We start from the raw sequence: 25,329 nt of genomic DNA on the forward strand, positions 1-25,329 counted from the left end.
AAGGATCTGGAATTAATGAGCAGCTAAGAGTCTACTCTAATCACTTCCTGCTTACCTAGTGTTAACAACACTTCTTACTGATCGCTGTGCTTTCACCACCATCCTGCTTTGATTGTTCCGATAGGAAGAAACAAAGATAAACTTGTATTTCTTGTTCTTGGAGAAAAAGATAAATGTGATTCTTCGAAAGATAAAGAGTGATATCTCACAACAAAAACTAAAGCATTCTTCCTTTCAGTCATCAAACATTTCACGGCAGGGCCAATTAACAATGAAATGATTGATAATTTAATAAATGTGATGGAAACATGTATTGTATTGCAAATTGTATACAAGCTCAGAACGTTTAAGGTACAAGATGTAGCTGCCATGTTACATTGAGGCTACACTGAGACTAGATGAGATATGCAGTACTTATTGATGGTTGTCATAGAGAAGCTGTGGACCAGGGTGTCCAACTCCAGGCCTCAAGGGCCGGTGTCCGGCAGGTTTTAGATTTCACCCTGAGTCAACACACCTGAATCAAATGATTAGTTCATTACCAGGCATCTGGAGGACTTCAAGCCATTTGAATCAGCTGTGTTGGATCAAGGCAACATCTAAAACCTACAGGACACTGGCCCTTGAGGCCTGGAGTTGGACACCCCTGCTTTAGACTATCTTAAAACCATAGATACCCCGACTATCTATCCACTGTAGTCTACAAGATCATCTAGGAACTCAGCTGATCAGTAGGTGGTGATTTTGTACATGAATGTTAGGTCTGCAGCAGAAGTTACCATCACCCTTGTGAAAAGTACATTTTTGTAACAATAAAAATGCAGCATTAACCCTGACCTAAGCCCTCAAATACTTTACTTTGTAGTGTAGGCATCAGGTTTTCCTAAGGCAGGAAGAATCTTCAAGGAAATGTATAATGTTCAAAAGGCTCCACCATGGGTTAACCCATACAGGCCGAAATACAGATAGCTTACCCAATAAAATGGTTAACTCCAAAAAGCTTGTCGCACATACGTATACAGTCACCTTTGGGGCTGATTAATCCAGCCAACAGGTGTCATTTCTCACATTCAAGTTTTGTGTACTTCTGGCCACATTGCTCTTTTACCCCTGTTTTTCTCTCTCCACCAATCCTTGAAGGAAACACATGCTGCTATCTATCAATTTTATCAGTTCTAATGCTTTACTTTGTTTTTTAGGGAGTAGCAAGTCTTGTCCATCTGCCATGTGTCTCTGGGCAGGTAGCGTGCGGTGGGTTTTGAAAGCTGCTTTTGTAAATGTAAATTTTCGTAAATATAGAGAGCGGAAAAACCCCAAAGAGCTGAGGAGATTTGCATATTTAGGTGATTATTATCTGTGTATTCATCACTTGGGCGGCTCCTTTTTCCTCACTGACAAGCTGTCATTATGCTCAGCCGTTTATCAAGCAGACATGCAAACAGTATAACACCACTGCAATAAAACTGTATGCCATAAAAGGCTTTAGTTTCTTTTAAGAAATATCCCTGCAGCTACCATATTTAAGGTAAATGCCACTTTATAAAGCTGCGTGAGGAATGAGGGTGGCTGTTAATACCACTAGAAGGCCCGACAGTAAATCCTGTCATACCAGAATATGTGAATCTTGACCTCCACTCTCTAAAACTTTAGACCACAAGTTCATACCCAACATTTCTCAACCTCATTACTGTTTTTGGGGCTATAATGGGGAAATGCTCAGTGGAGTCAGAAATGGCCTTATTGTGCCCTTTTTTAAATTGCCGTTATTAATCTTTTATAACTATTGAAAGTTTTCTTTTTAGATTGATATTTGTCTCTTCCCCATTGATTTCCCCATAGGTTTGAAACAGCACTTTGGTTTGAACTAAATGATGTATGTTGGGATGTTTGTTGGGTTTTTTGTCTCAGCCCAGAAATCCATTGAAATAGCACATGAACCAAATGAGAACAAACAAGCCTTCCAGCTCACACACCTCTTCGTGTCATATTGACAAGCGGTCAGCCATGCTCGGGATTCAATATTTCACAGGTCCCTGCCCAGTGACAGCTGATTGACGTGGAAGAAAAGCAACATGAGGTTTACTCATAACCTGTCCCCGATTTAATGGATGATCTCTCTGGTTTCTCTGCCCTGCAGGTGTGTCGGGCCAAGACTCCAAGATTGTGTTGGGATGATGGACAGGTAAGGCATCTCAGGATACATTTGTGATGTGGGACTGGGAGACCACCATCAGATCCTGCTAAAACTCATTAAAGTTTCTGTTAAATCCCGTACCTTATGATGCTCATTAACAACAGTGTAGTCTATCTGACAGGTAACATGGGAATCTTTTGTTGTTGTCTAAGCTTGTGCTAAGCCTTCGTCTGGTCCAATTATGTTACTTTGACTGTGTCTGATATGTGTAGATGGAACCAGCAAGGGAAAAAAAAAAAAAAAATTCCTCTGAAAAACTTAACAGATGTGGGATAGACTGTATGGAGGACCAAAAGTGCCAAAATAAATCAATAAATAAACTATTAATAGTATCAAAGATATTTACAAAATGTTTCTTTAATTTCATTAGAAATGATGATTTTGGTCCTTTGTATGTTGTAAATTTTTGCTTGAAAAATTGATATTAGCAACATTTTTATATTTATATTTTATATTTATATTGTCCTTCTTATTTAAAATTTAATTTTTCATTTTTAGTTAACTTTTTAATTTTAGATTTTGTTATTATATTTAATTTTCAGTGATGGCAAAAGCAGTACTTGGGTGGCCAAAAGAAAAATATACATTAAGAAACTGCCATTAAAAGCACCAGTCTTCATATTAAGTATATTTATACTTTTTTGGTCACGTTTTTATTTTTATTTTATTCTTTTTACATTCTTTTGAGCATTCTAAATAAGACCGTCTGTCATTGGAGGTGTTCTGTTGTATCAGTTTTTTATCCTTTAGAGAGACGGCATCCTGCGGTGAGATGATTGCTAATTTCTGAGTCACTATCTAATCAGGCTGAAAGCCCCCTCGTCGTTTGGTAATGAAGCAGAAATGCACAAAAAAATTCAAATTAATAACGGGGAAATAATACACATAAGCAAATGAAAACAGAATTGAGAATTGACTTCTAATACTTTATAAATTAATTTGTTTATCCGTTTATTTAATAATGTCATGGTGCATTTAATGGCTTAATTTATTTATTTATTTTTATATATCTGTTTACTTGGACTTGTCATAGTGACACATCAGTTTTAGGCCTTTTATTACATTGGAGAGGGTATAAAGGAATTGTAAATCTTTTAACTGATAATTAAAAGATGCAAAACTGATAACACTTTAATAACTAACTGATGATGGGAAGCTATTTCTGTAAAGTAGCTGTGTAAAGTATGAAGATGGAAAGCTGTGGGAAAGAGTAAAGAAAAACTGAACTTGTCAGCACCTTTTAGCTCCATTTTGATTATTATGTTGACAGACCACCACCAGTGACTCCTGACATAATAGCTAGTTCTGTAATTACAATCACTGATCTGCTACGCTGAGTGTCACGTTAGTGTTTTTTCATATCTAAGAACATGCAGGTTAAATTGGGTAAAAGATGCTACCTTTTTTTGATCCACAGCACAGTGAATCGTTTAAACACTCAGAATTAGAATGGCAGATGGTAAATATAGTGCACCAAGTAGTGATTTCATTACGTGCAGGGTCATAACCAGGGTTTAGAAAATAGTGAGGCTTTTTTTCACTTAATCTATCACATTTTAGGGGTAAAACGTTTGCTCCACTAACCAATAGGCTAAACTTCTAAATAAACTACGTCAAAGCATTACAAAACAGTCAAATTTTGAAAAAAAAAAAAAAAAACAGCTTTCCTTCTCTGGTATGTGAAAATATGGAATTATCCCTTCATTTGAAATGTTAAAAAGAACATTTGGGAAAAAAGTTACTACACAACAGCAGAAACCATTCTTCATGAGTCACACTTCGACCTAACACCTCTAAACGCAACCCAGTCAGAGGCACAGTAGGGCCTTTTCAGAGTCTTTTCAAAGACTCTGAGCTTTTTTATTTATCTGAGCTTTTAAGTATCCAGACTCCTGCTATGGCACTAAGGTCCTCTACTGTTCTTATAATACTTGTAGGCCCTACACTGATCTGATCATAATTTAGGGACCTTCATGTTGTTACCCAAAGCTCGCCTGTTTTCCCTGGCTTTTAGAGAATTTAGTGCTTTCGGTTTTATTGTATTTTTACACCATTTTATTTCTATTGTCCCTCATCATCGTTTTCACTGGCTGAACCTGTAAAGCACTGTGTTTAGCCATAGTTGTTTTAAATGTGCTATGCAAATAAAGTACAAGTTGAAGGTGCCAATTTTTACCATCCTACAGAGGTCCAGACATCAATTAACTCATAGCTGGTTATGCCCAATGCTGTGTGTTACTTTTGTTGGCTAATCCTCTCCCAGCTTTTTGTGCTAAAAGGAAACACATAGGTGCATTTGCCAAACTGTTGAACTTTTTTATAAAACCAGGATCTGATATTAAAATAGGACTTGGCTGCTATTATATCTTGGCTTAGTAAAGTACAAAAGCAAATGAAAAAGATCACACTTTCAAAATACAGAATTTTATTATTATTATTAAGATACAAGACAAAATGTTAGAAAGGCTGAAAGAGCAGGTGGCAGCAAGAAATCCCCAAAATACATAAAAGCAGCTGCGTTACCAGCTACGGCACAGAGAACCGTATTACTATTATTAACAAAAGGGCAAAACAACAGCAAGCAAGTAGGGTTAAGAACATGTGGTGAACCTAAACAGCCCGAGGACGACAACAGTTCTATTAAAACACCCATAAAAGACAATTAGAGCAAATTCTAAAGAGAGACGGAGTCATTAGAATTTAACCAAACCAGTATACCAATAAAAACAGAGGCCACGAGGTCCTCTTAAACCCAGAAAATTAGACCTTTTTACTTTCCTTTGGGAGTCTTTTGCTGAGTCTCCAGGTTCTCCTTCTGCTCTTACAGCGGCGTTATTCCCCCGTCTCATCTGATGACCCTGTGTCACTTGTCTTGCTATAAAACCTATCCTCCTAATTAAAGTAGTCCTTTCCCTTGTTTAGCGCTGTCTCACTCTGTAATTTGTGTCACTGCCAGTTTCTCATCTTCTTTTGTTTGTTCTTTTTTTCTCTCCCCTCCTGCCTTCTTCTTCTTTCTCACCTCCTATCTACAGCTCCCCCCACCCCTTACACTTCCTTTATTTGTTGTTTCTCCTTGTCTGTCTTCCCCTCTCGACCTAATCATTTCAAACTGCCGCATTACTATTCACCACATGGCCGTATATCTCATTATGTCGAAGCCCACAGCCTCTTTGTAAATTTCAAGCTCCCCCTTCTTTAAGTCCATCACAATCGATATGGCAAATGCTGCGGCACCTTCCTCTACCAGAGCACCGTGGTACACAAGTCTTCCATTAGCCGCTAATGGCTTCCACAACTAATAGAGTTTTCAACTTCAGGTATCAGGTGGAAGCAGGTGTTATTTTATGCTATGCGGTTGTGTTGATTCTGCCATCGGCAAGAAGGGGAAAATGGAATACAGATTGGAAAGAAAGAGGAGAAGAATGAGGGTAACAAAAGAAAAGAGTGTTATTAAGAAAAGAATTGAGTGGTAGCGTAACACTAGACACAAGTGAAAGGGGTATGTAAATGGCAAATGCATTAGTGCCATCATTAGTGAAGAGAAATAGCTTTTAACTTCCAACCTTTAGGCTTGCCTTAAGCAAGATTCACCTCAGAAGATGGAGAAGCAATTTGCGAAGGATAGGTTCTGTTAATTTCTCATTTGTTCGAAATTTGAAAGTCAGTGAAAAGTCGTAGTCGTATAAGTTGCTGGGCTTGGATTAACTATAAGGAAATCCAGTGCGGTGTAGCAGAAGCTGTGGCTCCTTTAATAAAGCAAGTAAAAGGATCACATAGCCTCAAAGGCTTTTATCTTCTGACCTGTGAAAATGGAAGTAGCCTTCAATTAGAAATTGCTCTGTGCTCTGTAGGGTGGGACTGTTTGGTGAAATGGGTTAGGGAAGGTAGTAAAAATAGCTGTGAGTTCATGTGTGTCCGAGGTTGTTTATTATTGCATGTCGCTGCAACAACATGAGGGAAGGTGTGAGCAAAAAAAATTTAAATGAATGAGAGGTAAAACTTGAGGGGGTAGGGACAAATAAGGAAATACTTCTGCCTACTCCTTTTCAAACAAATAATGGAATGATATTTTGTAATGATTGTGAAGGCACATGTTTGAAATGTTTGAAATAAAAATGAACTGAACTGAACTGAACTGGAGAAAGACAGGCCACAGTCACATTAAGAATTGTGGGTGGTTGCTGGTGGAAGATTGGACTGTTTGAAGAGTAAGGCATGAGTCGGGGAGGTGATCTAAGAAGTCATGAGCCATGCAGCAAGGGCAGAAAAAAGGAAAATACTTGCAAGGAGAGTTAAACCAACCCGGTTTTCATTCCAGGGGCGTCAAATACTGTCTCGCTGTCAAAGCTGCTGGTGTCTCAGAGATAGGTGCCCTTTGGCATCTGTGCGAAGACAGCCCTGGTCCCGCAAATCATCTCATATGGACCCACTGATGTCATTTAAATCCGCAGTGTTATTGTTATGTTATGTATGTATGTTATTGTTTTTCACCTAAACCCAACCCAATTATCTTAATAGGTTTGGTGCATAAACCAAATAAATTTTAGTGTGCAAATCAAACCAACAGCTTTTGGTCCAATAACCTAATCAAGTAGTTCTTGGTGCATAAACCCAACAAAGTACTTTTAGAAGCTCTAAGCATGACAAGTAGTCCTTGATCCCTAAACCTAGCCAAGTAGATTTTGGAATCAAAACCTAATCAAGCAGTTCTTGGTGCATAAACTCAACAAAGTAGTGTAAAGTTGGCCAAGTAGTTTTTGGTGTCTAAACCTAGCTAGGTAGATTTTGGTGTGTAAAAACAACAAAGTAGTTTAACCCTGGATAAACCATGGGGTCAAATTTGACCCCATGTTTTATCCAGGGTTAAATAACACAAAGCCAGACAGATTTTTAGTGGGTAAACCAAAACAAGTAGTTTTCAGTCCAATGACCTAATCAAGTAGTTCTGGGTGCATAAACCCAACTAAGTAGTTGTAGAAGCGAGAAGCCTGAGAAGTAGTTTTTAATGCTTAAACCTAGCCAAGTAGATTTTGGTGCGTAAACTGAACAAAGTAGTTTTAGACGCATTAGACGTAGACACATAGGAGTGTAAAGCCGGCCAAGTAGTTTTTGGTATCTAAACCTCATCTTAGCTTTTTCCCCCCCTACATCTAATAATTTAGACTTTACTGAATAGTTTTTGGTACGTAAATCTAACCTAGCAGGGAGAAAAAGCTAATTATAAAGTGAAGAAAACAATGCACAGCTTCTGTCTGATAAATGTGTGATTTTCTGTCCTACTGTTTCAGACTTCTGTTTCCCCTCACCCAGACCGATCATGGCATTTGCCTTGTTCTGTCTTCACCAAGCACCTCAGGCACATTTCCTTTACCTTAGAATATAAAACAACATAAGATGACTGTTGTTGAAAACTGGAGCATCAGTAAAATTAAATATTTAAAACAAGACTACTATGTTATCATCCAGTGTTGCTGTGTGCAGTTAACACTGGAAGTCCCAGAGAGCAGCTTTGATAGCAGCTTTCATAGACAAAGGGACACTTTGTCTATGAAACATCAGCGGCTTCAGTATTAGATGCCCGGTGATGAGTGTTTGTCAGCCTTACATTAGAAGCGTTTTGACCGATTAAAAATCGACAGTTTAACTGTGCGACACACGGCACAAACAAGCTATTTAATTGCTGCTAGCAGATGCTGAAAAAGGCTCTTAGCAGAACATTGTTTGTTTTCCACATGGCTCCACTGACATCAAACGATCTCTTAGCCCAACAGAAATGGGCCGCTCCACTAATAAACTTTTATGGCGATCTTGAAGCGAGCATCGCATTTTTCCGGCAGAAGACTCAATTTGACCTTCAGGGGTTAAATCTAAAGGGTGTTGGAGCAGATTGGATAATTTGTCAGCACTGGCTGAGGTTTGCACTTTATTGCAGTGTGCTCGTTAGTTTCTTAATGTTTCAGCAGTGTTCATGTTTTTTCTCTCTCTTCCCCTGTCTCTACAGGACACCCCTAATAGCAGCTGGAGTCATTGGCGGCCTATTCATCATCGTCATTCTGGCACTCAGCGTGGCCGTTTATGTTCGCCGCAAAAGCATCAAAAAGAAGAGGGCCTTGCGGCGTTTCCTGGAGACAGAGGTGAGAGAGTAGAGGGTAGAGCAAACATATTGGGAGGTTTCTCCTCACCTGTGTTTTCTGAATGCTTTCAGCTGAATTAAGTTCCCTTAAAAAGTTTCATTGCACTAAACTTTTACCTTGTAAGGAAACCTTGAAATATTAAACCTTGGCTAAGGTACTTAGCCAAAGCAGGCAGCGCGAAGGAAGGTTGGAAAATTATGCACAGTCACCGCTGCCCATCGATATGGCCTTGAAGAAGGTTCATTTCTGGGAAGCGTTAGAGAGCGGAGCGGACTTCATTATCAAAGGTGAAAGTCAAAGATCGGGAAGGGTGCAGGGTTTATATAAGCATCCATGCTTTGGTCCATGCCTTTTATGGTGCTACAGGACTCTCTCACACTGTTTCCTCCAGCAGTCATATCATCACTGCAGGTCCGCCGAGTTGGTCGTGCCCGTAGGTGGGGTAGGCTGCTTGTCATTCTGGATTAGGATAATTTACAGGTAGAGGCAGCAGTGTTATAGACAGCTGCCAGGCAGGAGATGGAATTAGAGGAGGGCAGCCATGGGCAGTTTCTGCCTCATCCCGGCCATGCACATCCATCTTAATCAAGCAGGCCCTGCTCAGACAGCCGCTTGACCCGGAGGGAAGTCTTCACTCCGTGCAGATTTGCTAATGTACTGTCACGGAGCAGGAGGGGGTGGCTGAGAAGGATTCAGGTTGGGGGATGGGGATCCGCTTGACCCTTTTTTCTTTGTTTTTTTTGCATTTCTCTGTTCAATGTTCATTCAGTGCTGCAGCAGGAAAGCCTGAAATAAAGTCAGCATAGCCTTTTTCCCCCTCCCCTTTCATTCCCTGAGGGGACGTGTAAAAGTAATTAGACATAAAATCTTAAACGCCTCTGGCCCAGGGGCTACACAGATTAAGAGCGGGTCACGGGTTCCGCCCACATGCTCACATATTAGCAGCCGTGGAGTGTCCTGAGCTGGACGTTTAACCTCAGTCTTTTGGAGGTTACCGCGTACGACAGCATCGGCCGAACGGCGAAAGGACAAAAGCAGTGGATCGATGCCATTACCTGACGGTTGTGATCGGTGCCTGAATATGTAATTCCCCTACTGTAATTTAAAGTAATAGAAAGATTAAAGTTTCAGTCCAGATTCCTGTTATGTATTGCTGGTTCTAGAAGGGATTAGGTTCTCCATTTGATTTTTGTTTTCCCTTAAATGTATCATCTCATTGTGCATGCACGCACTACTCTCCATCTGAATGCTTTCCCGTGCTCTCCCCCTCCTGGCATCCTTTAAAAAAAAAAGACCATGCGCTTTTGCAGTTTATATCACGCCTTTTTTTTTTTTTTTGGCTGATGAAACTACGTGATAGGCTTTGGACGGCCGAGTGCAGATTCTCTATTCAAACGAATAATGGAGCTGACTCTGTGTCTGTGAATGGAGATCAAGCTTGTCTGGATGAGGGATTTGGGGGACGGCGCCGGGCTCTGGGACTCCCCCTCTCTCTCCTTATCTGCCATAGCTTTTTTAAACAGAGTGCTCACCTCCTGCGTCAGACAGGAGGGAAAGATGCCTCCAGTGCATGCTGTCAGAACGTGATCTGAGCGCCCGACTCCGCATTTCCATATCAAGGACACGTGTGAAGGCTGTTGCACTGTGTTGACTTGCAAAAAAAAAGGAAAGAAACACTCACACTCACTCTGCCATTTCACTGTTCTCCCTTTCTTTCAGTGTTTTCTCTGTTTTACTATTCACCGTCTGTCTCTCGTCGTGTCCTCACCTTCTCGTTTTTTCCCCCATTTTTGATCTCTGCTTATCTGTCTCCCTCCCTCGTGAACAGGCGCTTTATTCCTTTGTCGTCTTAACTTCCTGTTTTTGTTTTTGTTTTGAGTTTTCCTCCTTCTGTCTCGCTCTCCCTCACCTCTCTCTTCACCTCCCTCACATACTGTGGAGCCTTTTTGATGAAGCCCCTGAAAACAGATTGCTTTCACACAGGGGACAGGCGGCACAAACAGCAGCAGTCCCCTCACTGCTGCAGCGTGACCCTGGGGTTTTGACCTTTGAACCCAGCTCAATGAAGTAGGACTAATGCCTTTGAATCCTCCAATGCCCCGCCCCTCGATCCCCCTCATCTCCCCCCTCCCCCCAAGGTCCTTCTTCTAGCTCCTTTGTACAGGCGTGAGTGTTTCAGCACCACGGGTGAGGACAGCTCCCCTGCTGCTCATACGCTTTCTTACATGAAGGGTTTCAGCGTGGACAGCTCCTGTTGTTCACCCCAAGGCAGGAGGACTGAGCAGAGGCAAGGGGAATCATCAGAAATGCATGCAACTGAACTTTATGTTAAATTTAAGCCAAGATCTGAGAAATTCAAACCGAATGTGACACCTAATATGTCACAGCAAACGTTAAACAAAGAGAATATACATGACACGCATTGTGGAACGTATGAAAGTTAACCCTCTGAGGCTAGAACCGTGAAATTATTGCCAGAAAATTTTTATCTTTTTAAACTGGAGTCTTTATTGAACCTTGTGGCGAATAAAAAAGGAGATGACATTTTTGTTCAGTTTTATTGCTTAAAAACTACACTGATGATGTAGCAGTCTCAAAAATTAAAAAAAACAAAACACCCATGTATCAAATATGATATACTTGGCATTAAAGGGTTAAGGTAAAAATTTGTGTTGTATATTACATCCAGCCTCTCAGTTGTCTCATACATAAGGATACATAGCATAAAGTCACATAAACCTCTATAGAAAGGGCTAATAACCTGGGATATACTCCAAATACTCTGAAGCCCAAAATCATCCGATGAGAGGCACTTCTGCAAACCGAAGCGCCTTTTTTTTTTGGGTGTTCTTTTTTCGAGGGGTCAGAGAAGAATGTCCGGGCTGGTTTGAGCTGACAGAGAGGTTACGGTAACTTGGATAAACCACTCTTTACAGCAGTGGTGAGCAGGAAAGCATCTCAGAAATGCCCAGCATGTCAAAGCTTGAGGCAGACAAGGCAGAAGACACCGCCGAGTTCCACTCCTGTCAGCCAGCAAGAGTAATCGGAGGCAGTAGCGGGCACCAGGCTCAGAAGAGCTGGACAGTTGAAGACTGGAAATAAAAAAGCCAACATAGCCTGGCAGAAATCCCAGCTCTACGGAGGTCTCGTTTTTTCTTTCTTTTGCTGATTAGCTGGATCAGGTGTCAGGTGTGTTGTGCTAATCAAGAAATAATCAGGTGTGGCTTCTGAGGACCAGGACTGTTTGTTTCTGTGATTTAATTTCTTTCCTCGGTGGACGTTTTATAGGCATGCACTGTGCTTCTGTTACGAGAATCGTAATCAAAAAATAAATGGACTCATTAAAGAAACAAATACTCAACTGAAGACATCGGTCCATTTAGATATCTATGTATCTACATTTTTGTTGTTTCTTTATATTACTGTGTCTAAATGGTTATGGTCACCTTTATTCTTCAGCACAGTCTGAACTCTCTTAGGCAGCTTTTTTGTCATTTCTTTAAGTCGTCTTCAGGAATAGTTCTGCAGGCTTCTTGAAGGACATTCAAAGCTCTTCTTTGGATGTTTCTGCCTTTTATTCTGTTCTCTGTCAACATGATCCCACACTGCTTCAATAATGTTGAGGTCCGGGCTCTGGGGAGGCCAATCCATGACTGATAGTTACACTGTGTGTTTTTTCTATGCAGGTATGATTTTACTGCATTGGCATTTTGGTTTGGGAGCATTGTCATGCTGAAAAATGAAGCTGTTGTTAATCAGATGTGTTCCAGATGTTTTTGCATTGTGGATCAAAATCTGATGTCACTTTTCTGTGTTCATAATTCATCAATTTTTTGCAATATCTAAAACACCAATCTGGATTCATCACTCGTTTAGACCTATTGTTACTGATTTTCAGTCCAGTTTTTGTGTAATTTTCATTCCTCAGCTTTTTGTCCCTGTTTCCTTTCCTTAAGCATTTTGACAGCCACCCTTCCACAAAGACCATTTCTGATGACACTTCAGTGTTCAGTAGATGATCCGCTGAAGGTCCGGATGCATCTCTTATCTCCTGTGTCAGGTCTTTGCTGGATTATTTCCTGTTTCTTAAGGATGTGCTTCAGATCATTTTTTTAGGCCTGACACTTTTTCTTTTGTCCTCCACTTTTCCTCAATTTTTTTAAGGACCTACTGCACACCATGCAGAGATATGCCAAATGTTTGACAATAGCTCTTTGTGAATTACATTGTTGGTAATTCTATTTTATGCCAAATTGTTTTATCTTTGGTATTTTTCATAGATTACTCTAAAGAAAGCCTGCTAGTAACAAAGTGCCTAAAGATACAATCTAAAATTGATTCTTTGTTAAGTTAACTGTATGTCTAGACAAAAACACTGGTTCATCCCTTGAATTAGGAGCCTTTGCTATGCTTGACTGATTCATAGGTCAGTGCTAAATGGTTTAACAAACAAAAACCTTCAGGCACAAGGACTGGACTGAAAATGAGTGAAAAAGGAACCAATGTCCAAATAAATAGTGTACTGTAAAATATCAAAGAAGAGTAGAAACGTTTGGAGTAACAGACAGTATAATACTTACCGTATAATCAATGCTAACAACAACAGGGAAGTTAAGTAGGAAAGTAAATAACACAGGCAATTAATTTACAAGTAAATGTAAAAAAAAAGAAAACATTATTGATTTAATTATTTATATTTAGTTATATTATTATCTTTGGCTTATTTAAAGTCATATTTATTAATTCATCAATTATGGCACATTAGGTCCTCCGTATTTTCCAAACTTAGCGTAAAGTAAAGAACGTTTTTCTTTTTAAATGATAACTGTGAAAGTTACTGAGTCTTATTCAAGTGACAGGAGAGATGAGTAAGAAAAAGTCTGTTTCAGTGCGTACAGCAGTGGAGGAATTAGTTACTCCTCGCCTTTCTCCAATATAGCACTCTCGTTTAAGCACTCTCGCCAGATTTGAATAACAAAGTCAATATAGCAAATTAAAAAAAAACAGGGGTTGACCCAACGTACTTTCCGGCTGAGGCAAACTTATTAACATTCAGAGCCGCTACCCCCCCCCCCCCCCACACACACACACACACAAAACCCACATAAACAAACCACAGCATTCGAATGAAGAGCAGACGATGCTGGTTGTTTAATAAAACAATGTTAGGTGCAAAGAAAATTCCTTTTTTGTGACCTTGTATGTCTCAGTCCATGTGTTTGAGTCTAATAGTTAAATGGCTATCACATTTTTACATTTGTAATTGCGAGGTTATTGTTATACAACATGTTTGTCTGGTATAAATTCTAGTGACCCAGTTTTAACCCCTATTAAATCACTGGTGCTTTCGTAAGTCCGACATCAGTCGACTCTGTCACTAAGAATCAAAATAAGCCAACAAAGTTCACCTGAAAATTGACCAGACAGCAACACAGGCCCCGAGACCACCTACTGCGACTGCTCCGGGGCAAACGCTTGTGGCACGACAAAGTTCTTTCACCTCAATATGTTTCAATTACAGCCAACACAACAAATGTAGCTCTTTGAATGGGTAATGTGAACATTAAAGCATGTACCCGAGGGTTTGCAGAGCAAGTTCATGTTTGAAGACACTGTTTACTTATTCAATACACAATAATTCTGTGAATGTATTCTAGCTCGAGGCTTGAACATACTGCTTATTTGTCCAATGAAGCATCCCAATCCTCTCCACCGCGCCACCAGTGAAGCTCATTTGGCAAAGGCACGGTGCATTATTAGCTGGTAAATAAAGTGGCGTGGTGAGTGTGTGCGCGAGTGAGAACGAGCTCAAGAGAGCTTCGTCGGCTACGGGTCTGTGTCTTATTTAATAGACCTCTTCTCTCCCTCTCCTCTCCAGTCCAGTCCAGCCCAGCCTCATCCTAATGAAACAATAACAACTACAGCCTGTCACCATCTGCTCTTATTACTGCTCCATCACCACCTCCCTGTGCCTCATCTCTGCTCTCTTTCCAAATCACTCCATTTCTCTCCACCCACAGCGGCAATTGTTTTTTTGTTATTCTAGCAATGTATTCACACACACCGAAATGCAAAAAATGCTCTTTGCACAAATACCATGCTGATATGATGGATGTGACCAAAGCTTGCCCTTTCTGTTGAGGTAAATACATCCAGTCAGCAACCAGTCATTGCTAGAAAATTTCATATTTCATTTAAAGCCTCAGAGGCACACTGTATAGACGCAGTGATATACCCACTGTTTGTAAAGCCTGTCTTGGCTGTTTGGAGTCGGAGGTGAGCATAAGAGAAAAGACAGCTAAGTTATCAGGTAGAACTTGGAAGATTTATTAACAAGATGCAGGCATAGACTGTATGGGTGACCTTCAGAGACAGGTACCTGCTAATCGGGGTGAAGGAACATACTAGAATGTCACTCACCAAAACTAAAGAAATTACCTTTCTTTGACAGTCTGTTAGTGTAATCAACCACATAGTTAGCCATATTAATCATCAAAACAACTGCACTAAAAATGGTCCTTAACAAAGCACAGGGATGTTAGAAATAAATTATGACATCTGATTATTGAACCCAGAACTTTTTATGTGCAGAAGGCAGTAAACATGCTTATTCTGCTGTAAAATTGGGCATTTTACCATGGGTCTCGACAGTTGTTGATTCCCGTTTTTGGTGCCAGCCCCCAAAGTGGCCATGTGAGGAAGTGCAGCTTGGGCTCAGCACTGTATTCCCATAAGTTCTCCCAGCTAAAATGACACAGTACATATACATGTAACCATGTGTGCATCAGCTGTTTTATTAGCTACATAAATGTATTTGGCAGACTCCCTTTTGCCTTGAGAACTACTTTTATTCTTCATGGCACAGATTCAGCAAGCTGCTGGAAACATTCCTCAAAGATTTTGATCCATGTTGACATGATATGAATTGCAATTGTTGGTATTTATTTGGATATTATCATCTAAAAAAATAAATAAATAAATCAAGACTTATAAAGCCTGTCCATATTCTGTTTCCTAACTTTTGTCAGCTCATGTAAATTGCTTCAGTTTCCTGTTCATAGCTGATCGGAGTAGCACCCAGTGTGGTCTTCTGCTCCTCTCTGTGTCGCTCCTCATACCTTGGTTGTAACAAGTTACTGTGGCCTTCCTGTCAGCTCAAAGCCTTCTGGACATTCTCTTCTGGGTTTTCCAACAGTCACTGGCTATTTTCTCTTTTTTTAGGCCATTCTCTTTAAGATATGGTTGTGTGGGAAAATCCCAGCAAATCAGCAGTTTCTGAAATACTCACCAACAACCATGCTACGTTCAAAGTCAATTCAGTCACCTTTCTTCCCCATTCTGATGCTCAGTTTGAGCCTCAGGAGATTTTCTTGACCGTGTCTTCCTATACCCACAGTATGCCCAAACAGTTGCATTAAATGTGTGCACAGTTCACAGTTAACTGTCAGGTAAGATGTTAAGCTTCTATCAGCATTTGAAGCGATTTGAAAAACGTCATCAAAGCAGCATTTTAAATGGCGGGGTTACTGCAACGTACATTGCATTAAAAAAGAAGAAAAAGAAGAAAATTGATGTTTGGACTTTAAAAAAAACAGGTCCATTTTCTTGACCTTGGAAAGAAAATTCAATTTCTCTCCATGTTAGATTTATGATCCAAGCCTTTTAAAACATCTCACATGTGCCCCAATGTGATACAGCTGTGGCCGTTTGTTTCCGCGCTTCATCTTAATGCTTGTACAAAAACGCGATTTTGGTGCTCTACAGACCGAATGAGGTTTCGAACAGCACGTTACCGTTACTCGATCCACTCAGTCATCCTCTCATCGCTCCTTCCTTGCCCTCTTTCATCTCACTCACTTCCCCCCGTCTTATGAAATTTGTCATTTCCCTTCCCCTGCTCTAACTCACTACCTGCGGTGACATCTCAGCGGGCTTAACACTGCGCCTTCAGGACCGGCCATAACGATAGCCATTAAACGACGTGTCATTGCCGAGCTGCGGGCAATGTCATCTATTCTGCAGACCGGACCGGCGCTGCGATTGCCGGTCCTATTGTGCTGATGGTTTTATATCACATTGAGTAAGTGCTTGTATGGCTGACCGACTGATATATGGTCTCATTATATTGTTTGATGGTCGTGGCCAAGCCGGGTGATTATGCCGCTGATAAACCGCAGCGAATGAGGGACCCGATATGCTCATTAAGACACGTATTGATCAGGTGCATTGACTTTTTGTGTGTGTGTGTGTGTGTGTGTGTGTGTGTGCGTGTGTGTGTGTGTGTGTGCTTCATCTGAGATGTGTACTATAGGCTGCCTGGATGAAAATGTGTGTGTGGCTTTCTCTCTTGCCTCTGGCTCAGATCTTTTCATGGCTCGGTTACAGGTGCCAGCTCCTGCTTTTTTTATACTTAGTCGCCGAGGCTTTGTTTAGTGGCTAGCGGTGAAGGCGGGTGGCCAGGCCAGCTGCTGGGATGCTGCTCAGTGTCAGCTGTTACTGGCAGAGAAGCGGCGCGCGGAGGAGGCTTGTCATAACCTTGAATTGGAATTGTTTTGTATGTGCACAGCTGGTGAGCTGCTGCTCTTTGTCGACTGTGATAGCAGCTGACACCAGACTGTGATTTGCCTAGTGGTGGGCACGCTGCGGTCCACTCTGGCAACTGCCAGTTCTGACAGAACTCCACATTCACACCCCCGAATTATTTGTCTTTCATAAATGTGTGTGTGTGTGTTGCAGAATCATAACTATCAGGGCCGTACAGTCTCAGTTTTTGGGCTTCTTTTTTTATTTGCTGCAAATAAAAACCTTGTGTTCACCTTCCACCGCTCTTTCCTAGACTTGCTTTTTACTTATTATTTTAAATGGAGCGGCCTCACCCTGCTGCATGCTCCCAGGTGGCTCTTAAGATGTGTTTTAGCATTCAGAGTGCCAAGTAGCAGGAGGTTAAAAATATTTGGATTTGGTGTAAAAGAAAGGCACACTTCTAGTTTTCGATAGCTTTGCAATAAAACCAATAGCTGCCAGGAGGTTTTCTTCACATTCTTGGCACCAGATGAGACGGAGAGTGGGATAAATAGTCTTAATATGTGTGTGTCTGTGTGTTTGTGTTTTGCTTCCTCAGCTGGTGGAGCCTCTGACCCCCAGTGGAACTGCTCCAAACCAGGCTCAGCTGCGGATCCTGAAAGAGACAGAGCTGAAGAGGGTGAAGATTTTGGGTTCGGGAGCTTTCGGAACCGTCTACAAGGTCAGTGTGTGGTAAAGCCATCCTGCAGACTCGATCAATATCAAGTAAATACAGGGTATTGCTGATACCTTTAAGTTGTAAAGGCAGCTTATGTAGGGGACAGCAGTGTGTCACAACTTGTTATGTTGTGTTAACACAATAAAACACATCTTTCAGCTTTTCATGTATTTTAAAGCCAAAATGCCAGATAGTTGCTGTGCTATCAGATGCACTAACCACTGTTTAGTTACAGCTTTCTGATTGGCATAGAGTATGGCACCAACATGTGAGCACATCTCTCTTAACCCTGCCGAATAGGCTGAATCACACCAGTCCCTGCTTCTCCACTGCAACATATTTAAACTGTAGATGATTTGCTGGATATTAGTAAAATATTTGGTCAACTTCACTGTTATGACACAACACTGACAAATTAACACTACTGGAACTTTTATGGCCCTACACTGTAAATGTCCAGGTCAACAAAACATAAGATTTACATCATTTAAGTAGCTTCTTTAAGCTAGCTACGTATTAATGATGATCAGTTTCTTGCTCTTCTCCCACACTGTGACATTATTTACCAATCCAGAGTGAAAACGCATGTAGCTGACCGTACTTTGAAAGCTTTCATCCTGCCAGTAGGGTAAGATGAAGGATTCTATAAAAGATACACGTAGATGTGACTGAACTGGAGATCTGAGTGAGAAATCGCCACTTGGGATTTAAATAAGGAGAGATCATTAGCAGGAATTGAACATCATTTATTGATGTACGGAATTCAATTTGAGGTATTTACCAGTTAGACCAGAATGGCCTATTGCAGCAGAACAGAATCCCGGCGGTGATATTGATTAGGGCAGGGCCCAGCAGTCTAGATCAGGGCTGGCAACTCGAGGCCTCAAGGGCCGATGTCGTGCAGGTTTTAGATATCATCCTGGGTCAACACACCTGAATCAAATGATTAGTTCATTACCAGGCCTCTGGAGAACTTCAAGACATGTTTAGGAGGTCATTTAGCCATTTGAATCAGCTGTATTGGATCACGGACACATCTAAAACCTGGAGCTGGTCATCCCTGGTCTAGATGCTGGTGGGGGAGATGAATATGGAGGCTTGGATGGAACCTGAGTAACTGGGAGAGGCGGAGATGGGGAGGAGGTGGGTTGCGTGACAGCATCTGCAAACTAGAATGACAGATAACCAGTGATATTTAATGTCTGCAGAGTGGAGGCTGATTGGCCTGAAGGAGGCAGGCAGAAAGATGACTGGACTAGACCAGTGATGTCACAATGAGCTTGACTGCATGGCAAAGCGGTCACATGACTGAATAGAAATTCAGTTGTTGACAATCAACACCAGACGTTCAGATATCTTTCATAGGTCATATTTGAGGGGTATTTCTTCTAATTTTCCCAAAAATAAACAAAATATAGACCTTATCACGCAAGTGTGGAGGGAATACCAATACCAGCATAGGTGTCAGTACTATCGATATTTAGATGAATCGGCACCTCAGCAGACCTCTCTCGGTTGAAGAACAACCTCTGAACAACAAACACAAACCTTTTCTTTTGTCACAGCGTTTCCTGACAGACACAAGCCGAGGGCGGCTCAAGGACCTGGAACGGAAGCTGCTGTTTGCTTGCCAAATTCGCTGCCCTTGGCAAAATTATTCATAGCACCCCGAAAATCAGCAGAATCCATCAAATAAATACTGCACGTTCAACCGCTGGCTCCAAATTCCTCTGGATTCCTCTACTCATCTGCCCGTTTTAAGGCATATTTTATTTAAATTAATCTGCATGCAATTTATGGCAGTACAATCCCACAGCAGTTTGCTTTTAGCAGAATTTAAGCCTCATAAAGTGAATTGAAATTGTGATATTTGTCTTTTCTAATCGCTTTATCCAAAGGGTTTTAAACTTAGTTATGCACGAGCTAATTGTTGAAGGCCAACGGTATGTTTTGAAGACGGGGTTGGATTTATTAGAGCTGCAGGAGACAGTTAAACACAACAACCACCATTCAAAGTCAGTTCTGCAGTAGCTCTGTGTGTGAGTGTATGCCAGGGGTTGTTTATTGGGTACATTTATGGTGATTGCTTGTATATTTCAGGGCATCTGGGTCCCAGAAGGTGAGACGGTGAAGATCCCCGTGGCTATTAAAATCCTCAATGAGACCACCGGTCCTAAAGCCAACGTGGAGTTCATGGACGTGAGTATTTATATCGCAACAATTTGTATCTGTTTTCGGCCGTGTGTGTGTGAATGTGCGTGCGCGAGCCATAAAGCGTTGTCACAGAGACTGCCGGGTCTGTCGCTTTGTGGAATTGTGCATTTGGCGGTAAATTCTTACGAGAGCACCTTCTCAGTCGAAGCCTGTAATAAAGTGAACTCCACCACGCTGTACAGCCAGCCATGTATGGAACAAGACTCTATTAAAGAACAGCACTAGTTTATGAGATATGGCTTTATAGCAATGCAGGAATGATGGAAGGGAGAGGAAGAGGAGGAAGGGCAGGCAGTGGAATTTCCATTTTTTTTCTTTCTTTTCTTTTTTTTCATATACACAAGCTTTTGTGTCTCATTTATCACAAGGTTGTGCAAAAAGGTGCCTCATCATTATACAATTGTGGATGCTGGATCATGAACCCTTTCATCTAGCTGTTCATTTCTGTCTTTTTAAAAGCAAATATCCCGTTGTTTTCCAATCCACCTTTTCATTTGGGGGGATTTTTGGCTCTTCTTGTTCTTATGTGGCACTGAAATGGAGTATTGTTGCATTTCAGGTTGCTGATTGGCTAAAACAGGTCAGCTTAATGTCTCATTATTGTACTCTGTGCATGTGATGAACATGGTCTGTGTTTTGTTTCTTTCCTTTAATTCAGCCAGAATAAAGATTTGAATAGATTATAATGAGAACGTAAATGAAATAGCTGCATGTGATATGCAGATGTTGGAGAACAGCATAAAAAATAATGAAATTGAATTGTTAGCAAAACAATGTGGATAAAAGGTTATCAGTAGCATGTAAAAAAAAGTTATTAAGCCTCGCAGTTGTAATTATTAGTCAAGTAAAGTATCCCGTCTTTCCTTAAAACTGAAAGACGGGATACTTTACTTGACTAATAATTACAACTGCAAGTAAAGTATCCCGTCTTTCAGTTTTAAGGTTTTAAAAAGTTTGTAAATACAAGCTCAGACCAAGCAGACATGCCATAAGTCACTGCGTTACTAATTTTAGGCAAAGATAAGTAAAAATGCAGAATCAGAGTGTGAAAAACTAATTCCACTCTCACCGCTTCCACATGAATTAAGAGGGTAGATAGCAGCTTGATGCAGATTATTAAATACTCTTGATTACCTGATCATCAGGAAGTGTGAGCACCTCTATAAAAGCAGACGTTTTTGTCAGTTTGAGTTATAAAGTCATTTCCAAACAATCTGAAGTCCGTCACTCTGCAGTGAGAAAAATTATTCACAGGCAGAAAACATTCAAGATAGTCCCCGATCTTCCCAGGAGTTGACATCTCTGCTAATTCAGTCCCAGGTCAGATCATGCAGTGTTCAGAGACACTGCAAAAAACCCAGCAGCTACATCTCAGACTCGACAGGCCTCACTGGCACATGGCATTTGGTTGCTAAGGAAGAGAGGGAAGGGACGGCGGCGAAATAGAGAGAGTGATGTTGAGAGCAGATTTTAGAATTTGAGTTTATGTTTGCATTTCAAGTTGTGAAAATGCTTTGTTTAACATGTTTGTGGTTGTTACAGTAAAAACATCTAACTTTTTGCTTCTCAAATTTTGTGCTTTTTTTGGTGATTTTAGTTCCATTGTGTTAAAGGGAACCTGGGCTATTAACACATGTTTGCGCTAAAATATGCACTTTGCTTTCAATAACACATATGTGGTATTAAAATACACCAAATATTTTCCTTTTAAGCACATTTTGTTTTTATTTGTATCCCACTGTAACTTTACTGTATAAAGAGCTAACATCTTCAAAATTAGTCATTATAAGAAGTGTTTATGAACTAAAAATCACGAACGTGGGATACTGTTAGTCCATTATTTCGAAAGGCCAGTGTATGCTCCCGACGCAGGGAAAACAAATTCTGTCGGGGATGCCTAGTTTGGCACAACGGCTTCAAAGTTTTGCTGCACTGTGTTGCACGGAGAATCTGTAAAAATAACGATATCGTAATTTCACTGTATAATAGAAATTAGAATTCTATTCATGTTTTTATCATGCGGTTATGCGATACCATGGATAGCTGCTGCCATAAAATTAAGCTCTTTACACCAAACGCTCTCAGTCGCCGTTGCCATTGGCAAGCAGTCGCCGCATAGACACCAGTAGTTTTCCCTCGCTCTCGCATCCTCGTGTGACGGATTGTTTTCATCTTCATCTAAAGCAGACGTTCCCAAAGTGTGGGGCCCGCCCCCTAGGGGGGGCGCAGAGCCATTGCAGGGGGGGCGCGGCATGAAAAGGGAAAAAAAAAACAAAAAAAAAAACCAACGCTTGGACACTGCTAGCACGGGCGCCCACACAAACGCAAAGCAGGAGATGAAGCATTGCTGAATATGTTTCCAAACCAACTTCATTCTAAGCCAAAGACTAGAAAATATGGTGAAGCACATCTTCCCTTTGGTTTTACCTGCACAAGTGCCGAGGTAGGTCTCCCTGCAGGATTGGTTTTCCCTTCGTCGGGAGCAGCGCTGGGCTGTTTAAATCACGGACAAACAGTATCCCACATTCTTGATTTGTAGTTCACAAATACTTGTTGTAATGACTAACTACTCCTGACATTTTGGAGATGCTAGCTCTTTATACAGTAAAGTTACAGTGGGATACAAATAATATCAGGCTGATCCTGCCACAATTTGTTCCCCCGGTTCAAATCACGGACAAACAGCATCCAACAGTTGTTTATGTTTTTGAACCCATTTTGCAGAGGGATTTTTTGAAAAATGTATTGATAGCAATGTTAAATATTATTACACAGGAAAAAAAAACAACAACTACATGTAAAATAATTACACCGTGACGCCTCTGCCTTTGGAGGACGTGTTCTTGAGGGGGGGCGAACATTTTTCTTGTAAAACAAGGGGGGCCCAGCAAAAAAAGTTTGGGAACCACTGATAAAGTAAGTACTGGTTGACTATTTTCATCATCTCTCTCGGTTTGCTCTGGTTCAAACTGGAAAGGTTGAACAGAAGCCATTTCCAGTGCGCTGCTAACTGTGAACTCAATGTGGTGCAACCATGTGACGTCTCTACCCAGAGTGCATTGAGAAGTAAATAACAATGGCGACCTACTGGTAAATTGGTTTTATATAAAATGTGCTTAAAAGGAAAACATTTGGCGTATTTTAATACCACATATATGTTATTGAAAGCACAGTGCATATTTTAGCGCAAACATGTGTTAATAGCCGGGGTTCCCTTTAATGTGTTAATACAGTATGAAAAATAACTGCAAAGTCAGACATGTGAGGTTGTGCTGAAAAGAATGATACCTAACAAGGCAAGGCAAACTGTTTCTAAAGGTGAAATCGAAAGTAGTCAAAAAACAGCCATTTATAACCTTGAACCCAGTGGGTTAGTACAGTTAAGCCAGAGGAAGTTTATTTAAAGAGTAGCGACACTCCCACTCACATGTGCACTTGGACACACAAACCAGAGGAAGGTGTCCACGCTAGATGAACGCTAATTGGACTGTTATCATGCCGGAGTCTGGTATCCAGTTCTCATAGAGCATCCGTGATCCTTACACGTAGCATAGTGCTAACAACTGCGAGACAGATGGCTACACACAGTGATCAATACTAAGAATGTTAATGCAAAATCAAACACTAAAATCATTATTCACAACTAGCTGACTACCAACCACAGTGCGAACCACTTTATTCTCTCTCCTGTCGCACACACAGCTGCACTCCGTCCTGCGTTTCCCCATTTCTGGGCACTTTTTTAAATCTGTGCATCTTTTCCCTCCCTCCTTTTCATCGGTCCCTCTCTTCCTCTTTCTCGGTGTCTCTCCCAGTGGGCGTCCCTGTCCATCCAGAGCCAATATGCTCTGTCTGCTGGCTTGTTAAACAGCAATCTAAAGGCAGGCTCACGCTTCGCCACTGAGAAACTGGCCGCTGGAGTGCCAGCTCCAAACACTCTCTGAAAGTCCCCACACACACACACATAACCAAACACGCTCTGTACAACAAAAAATAAGCCTCCCCATGGGGTGAGGGAGGGGGAGGTGGGGTGGCCTTGCGTGCGAGAGATGCAGAGTGAATTGCTCGTGTTTGCAAATATGTGGATTTGACTCGATTATTTGACGTGTGAAATGCAAAGGCCCTAACAATACATTCATTTAATGCATCTGTTCCACTTTTGTAGCACTCGCGCGCAGACACCCACACGCACTAGCACAGGCGCAAGTTTCACACTGCTCTGCCAGTCTATCACCTCGTGTTTGTGCAAGTGTGTGTGAGGGGGGCAAGTGAGCAAGGGAGCGAGATGGAAAAGGAGGGTCAGCCGGCAGTAATGGAGGTCGGCGCTCAGGGAGATGAGAGGGAAACCAAAACACACACGCACACACACACGCGCACACACACAGGCAAATCCTCGTAACATTTGCCCGGAGAGTAGAAAGCAGGAGCAAGAGTTTAGCCCGACACAGTTTACGACTCCCAGGTCTCTATTGAGATCACAGTCTGAGAATAAAAGTGCTCTTCCCCCTTTTTTTCCCTTCCTCTCTGGATCCCGAGGCGCATTCCTGGTGCAGAGGTGGCTGATGGCGAGTGGTTGGGGGCAGAGAGGGAGCAGGTGGTTTTAAGAAGTGGAAAAGTAGTGGCACTACTTCGGTGCTGCAAGGCTCTGCTTAAATCAGGCCACTGATGGTGCCAAAAGCCTCACGACGGCCTATGGCCCCGCTGCTGTTTAGAATTAATCTACTCGCGCACCGCCCACACTGCCACCACCTCTCTCCCTCTCAGCTCATTCTTTAGCATCTAAATTTAAAAAGGCACCTCATCTATCCATCGGCTGCCCCGAGGCCAAGCCTGGATATACACCTCCTCGACTGCTTGCCGTATGCAAAGACGGAGAGAGTGTGCTTGTGTGTCCTTGAGGGTGTGAGTGTTTTCGAGAGCTGCCAAGAGAGTGTGTCTGCATGTCAGTGAGAGAGAGAGAGAGCCCGAGAGAGGCAATAGGAGACGAGAACGAGTGAAGTGAGTGTTTCTGAGCGATGGCACTGAAGTGCAGCTTCTGCTCAGCCGTAACACGTATACGCGCCGGCCACAAGTATCGGTCCTCGCCATCATAACACTTCATCACCGGCACACATCCTTCTGCTCGCAGCGCCGCAATAACAATTACCCAACGTTGACTCCCAACTGTTCAGACCCCTGCGTCCATCTGCTGCAAAGAGAGACGGAGAGGGAGGACAGAAAATGTATTTACACGCCAAAATGACAACAAGAGCGAGAAATTCTGAAGCAGCTTCTGAAATCAGAGGCGCAGCAACTTTGTGTTAGACAGCAGCGTGGATTCTAAGCATGCACGTTTCACTGTGTTTTTTTCTTTTAATTGGAGCAACATTTAAGCACCTCTGTGTGTTGTGCATGCTAAAATATAGATTAAAAAGGCTGTGTTTGTGCAGCTTTGAAGAAGGGTTCTGCAGGGTTTTCTCTCACTATGAGTTTACTCAGGGCAGATGCTGTGCATGCAGATATAGTAATCATCTCACAAATATTAATTTATGCATCTAACTTCATTT

At 41.6% G+C, this 25,329-nt stretch overlaps 1 protein-coding gene across 3 annotated transcripts in view; it reads left to right on the plus strand.

Moving 5' to 3' along the window:
- LOC146491525 (receptor tyrosine-protein kinase erbB-4-like) overlaps positions 1-25,329 on the plus strand; it is a 361,361-nt gene that overhangs the window by 279,710 nt on the left and 56,322 nt on the right. For all 3 annotated transcript variants that reach the window (XM_085152628.1, XM_085152630.1, XM_085152629.1), the window contains exons 16-19: positions 2,138-2,182; positions 8,196-8,328; positions 17,450-17,572; positions 19,670-19,768. In XM_085152628.1, coding sequence (XP_085008754.1) covers positions 2,138-2,182; positions 8,196-8,328; positions 17,450-17,572; positions 19,670-19,768 — 400 coding nt within the window. The remainder of the gene's footprint in view (positions 1-2,137; positions 2,183-8,195; positions 8,329-17,449; positions 17,573-19,669; positions 19,769-25,329) is intronic.

The sequence above is a fragment of the Neolamprologus multifasciatus genome, chromosome 23, assembly GCF_963576455.1.
Source record: "Neolamprologus multifasciatus chromosome 23, fNeoMul1.2, whole genome shotgun sequence".
In the NCBI taxonomy this organism is placed as follows: Eukaryota; Metazoa; Chordata; class Actinopteri; order Cichliformes; family Cichlidae; genus Neolamprologus; species Neolamprologus multifasciatus.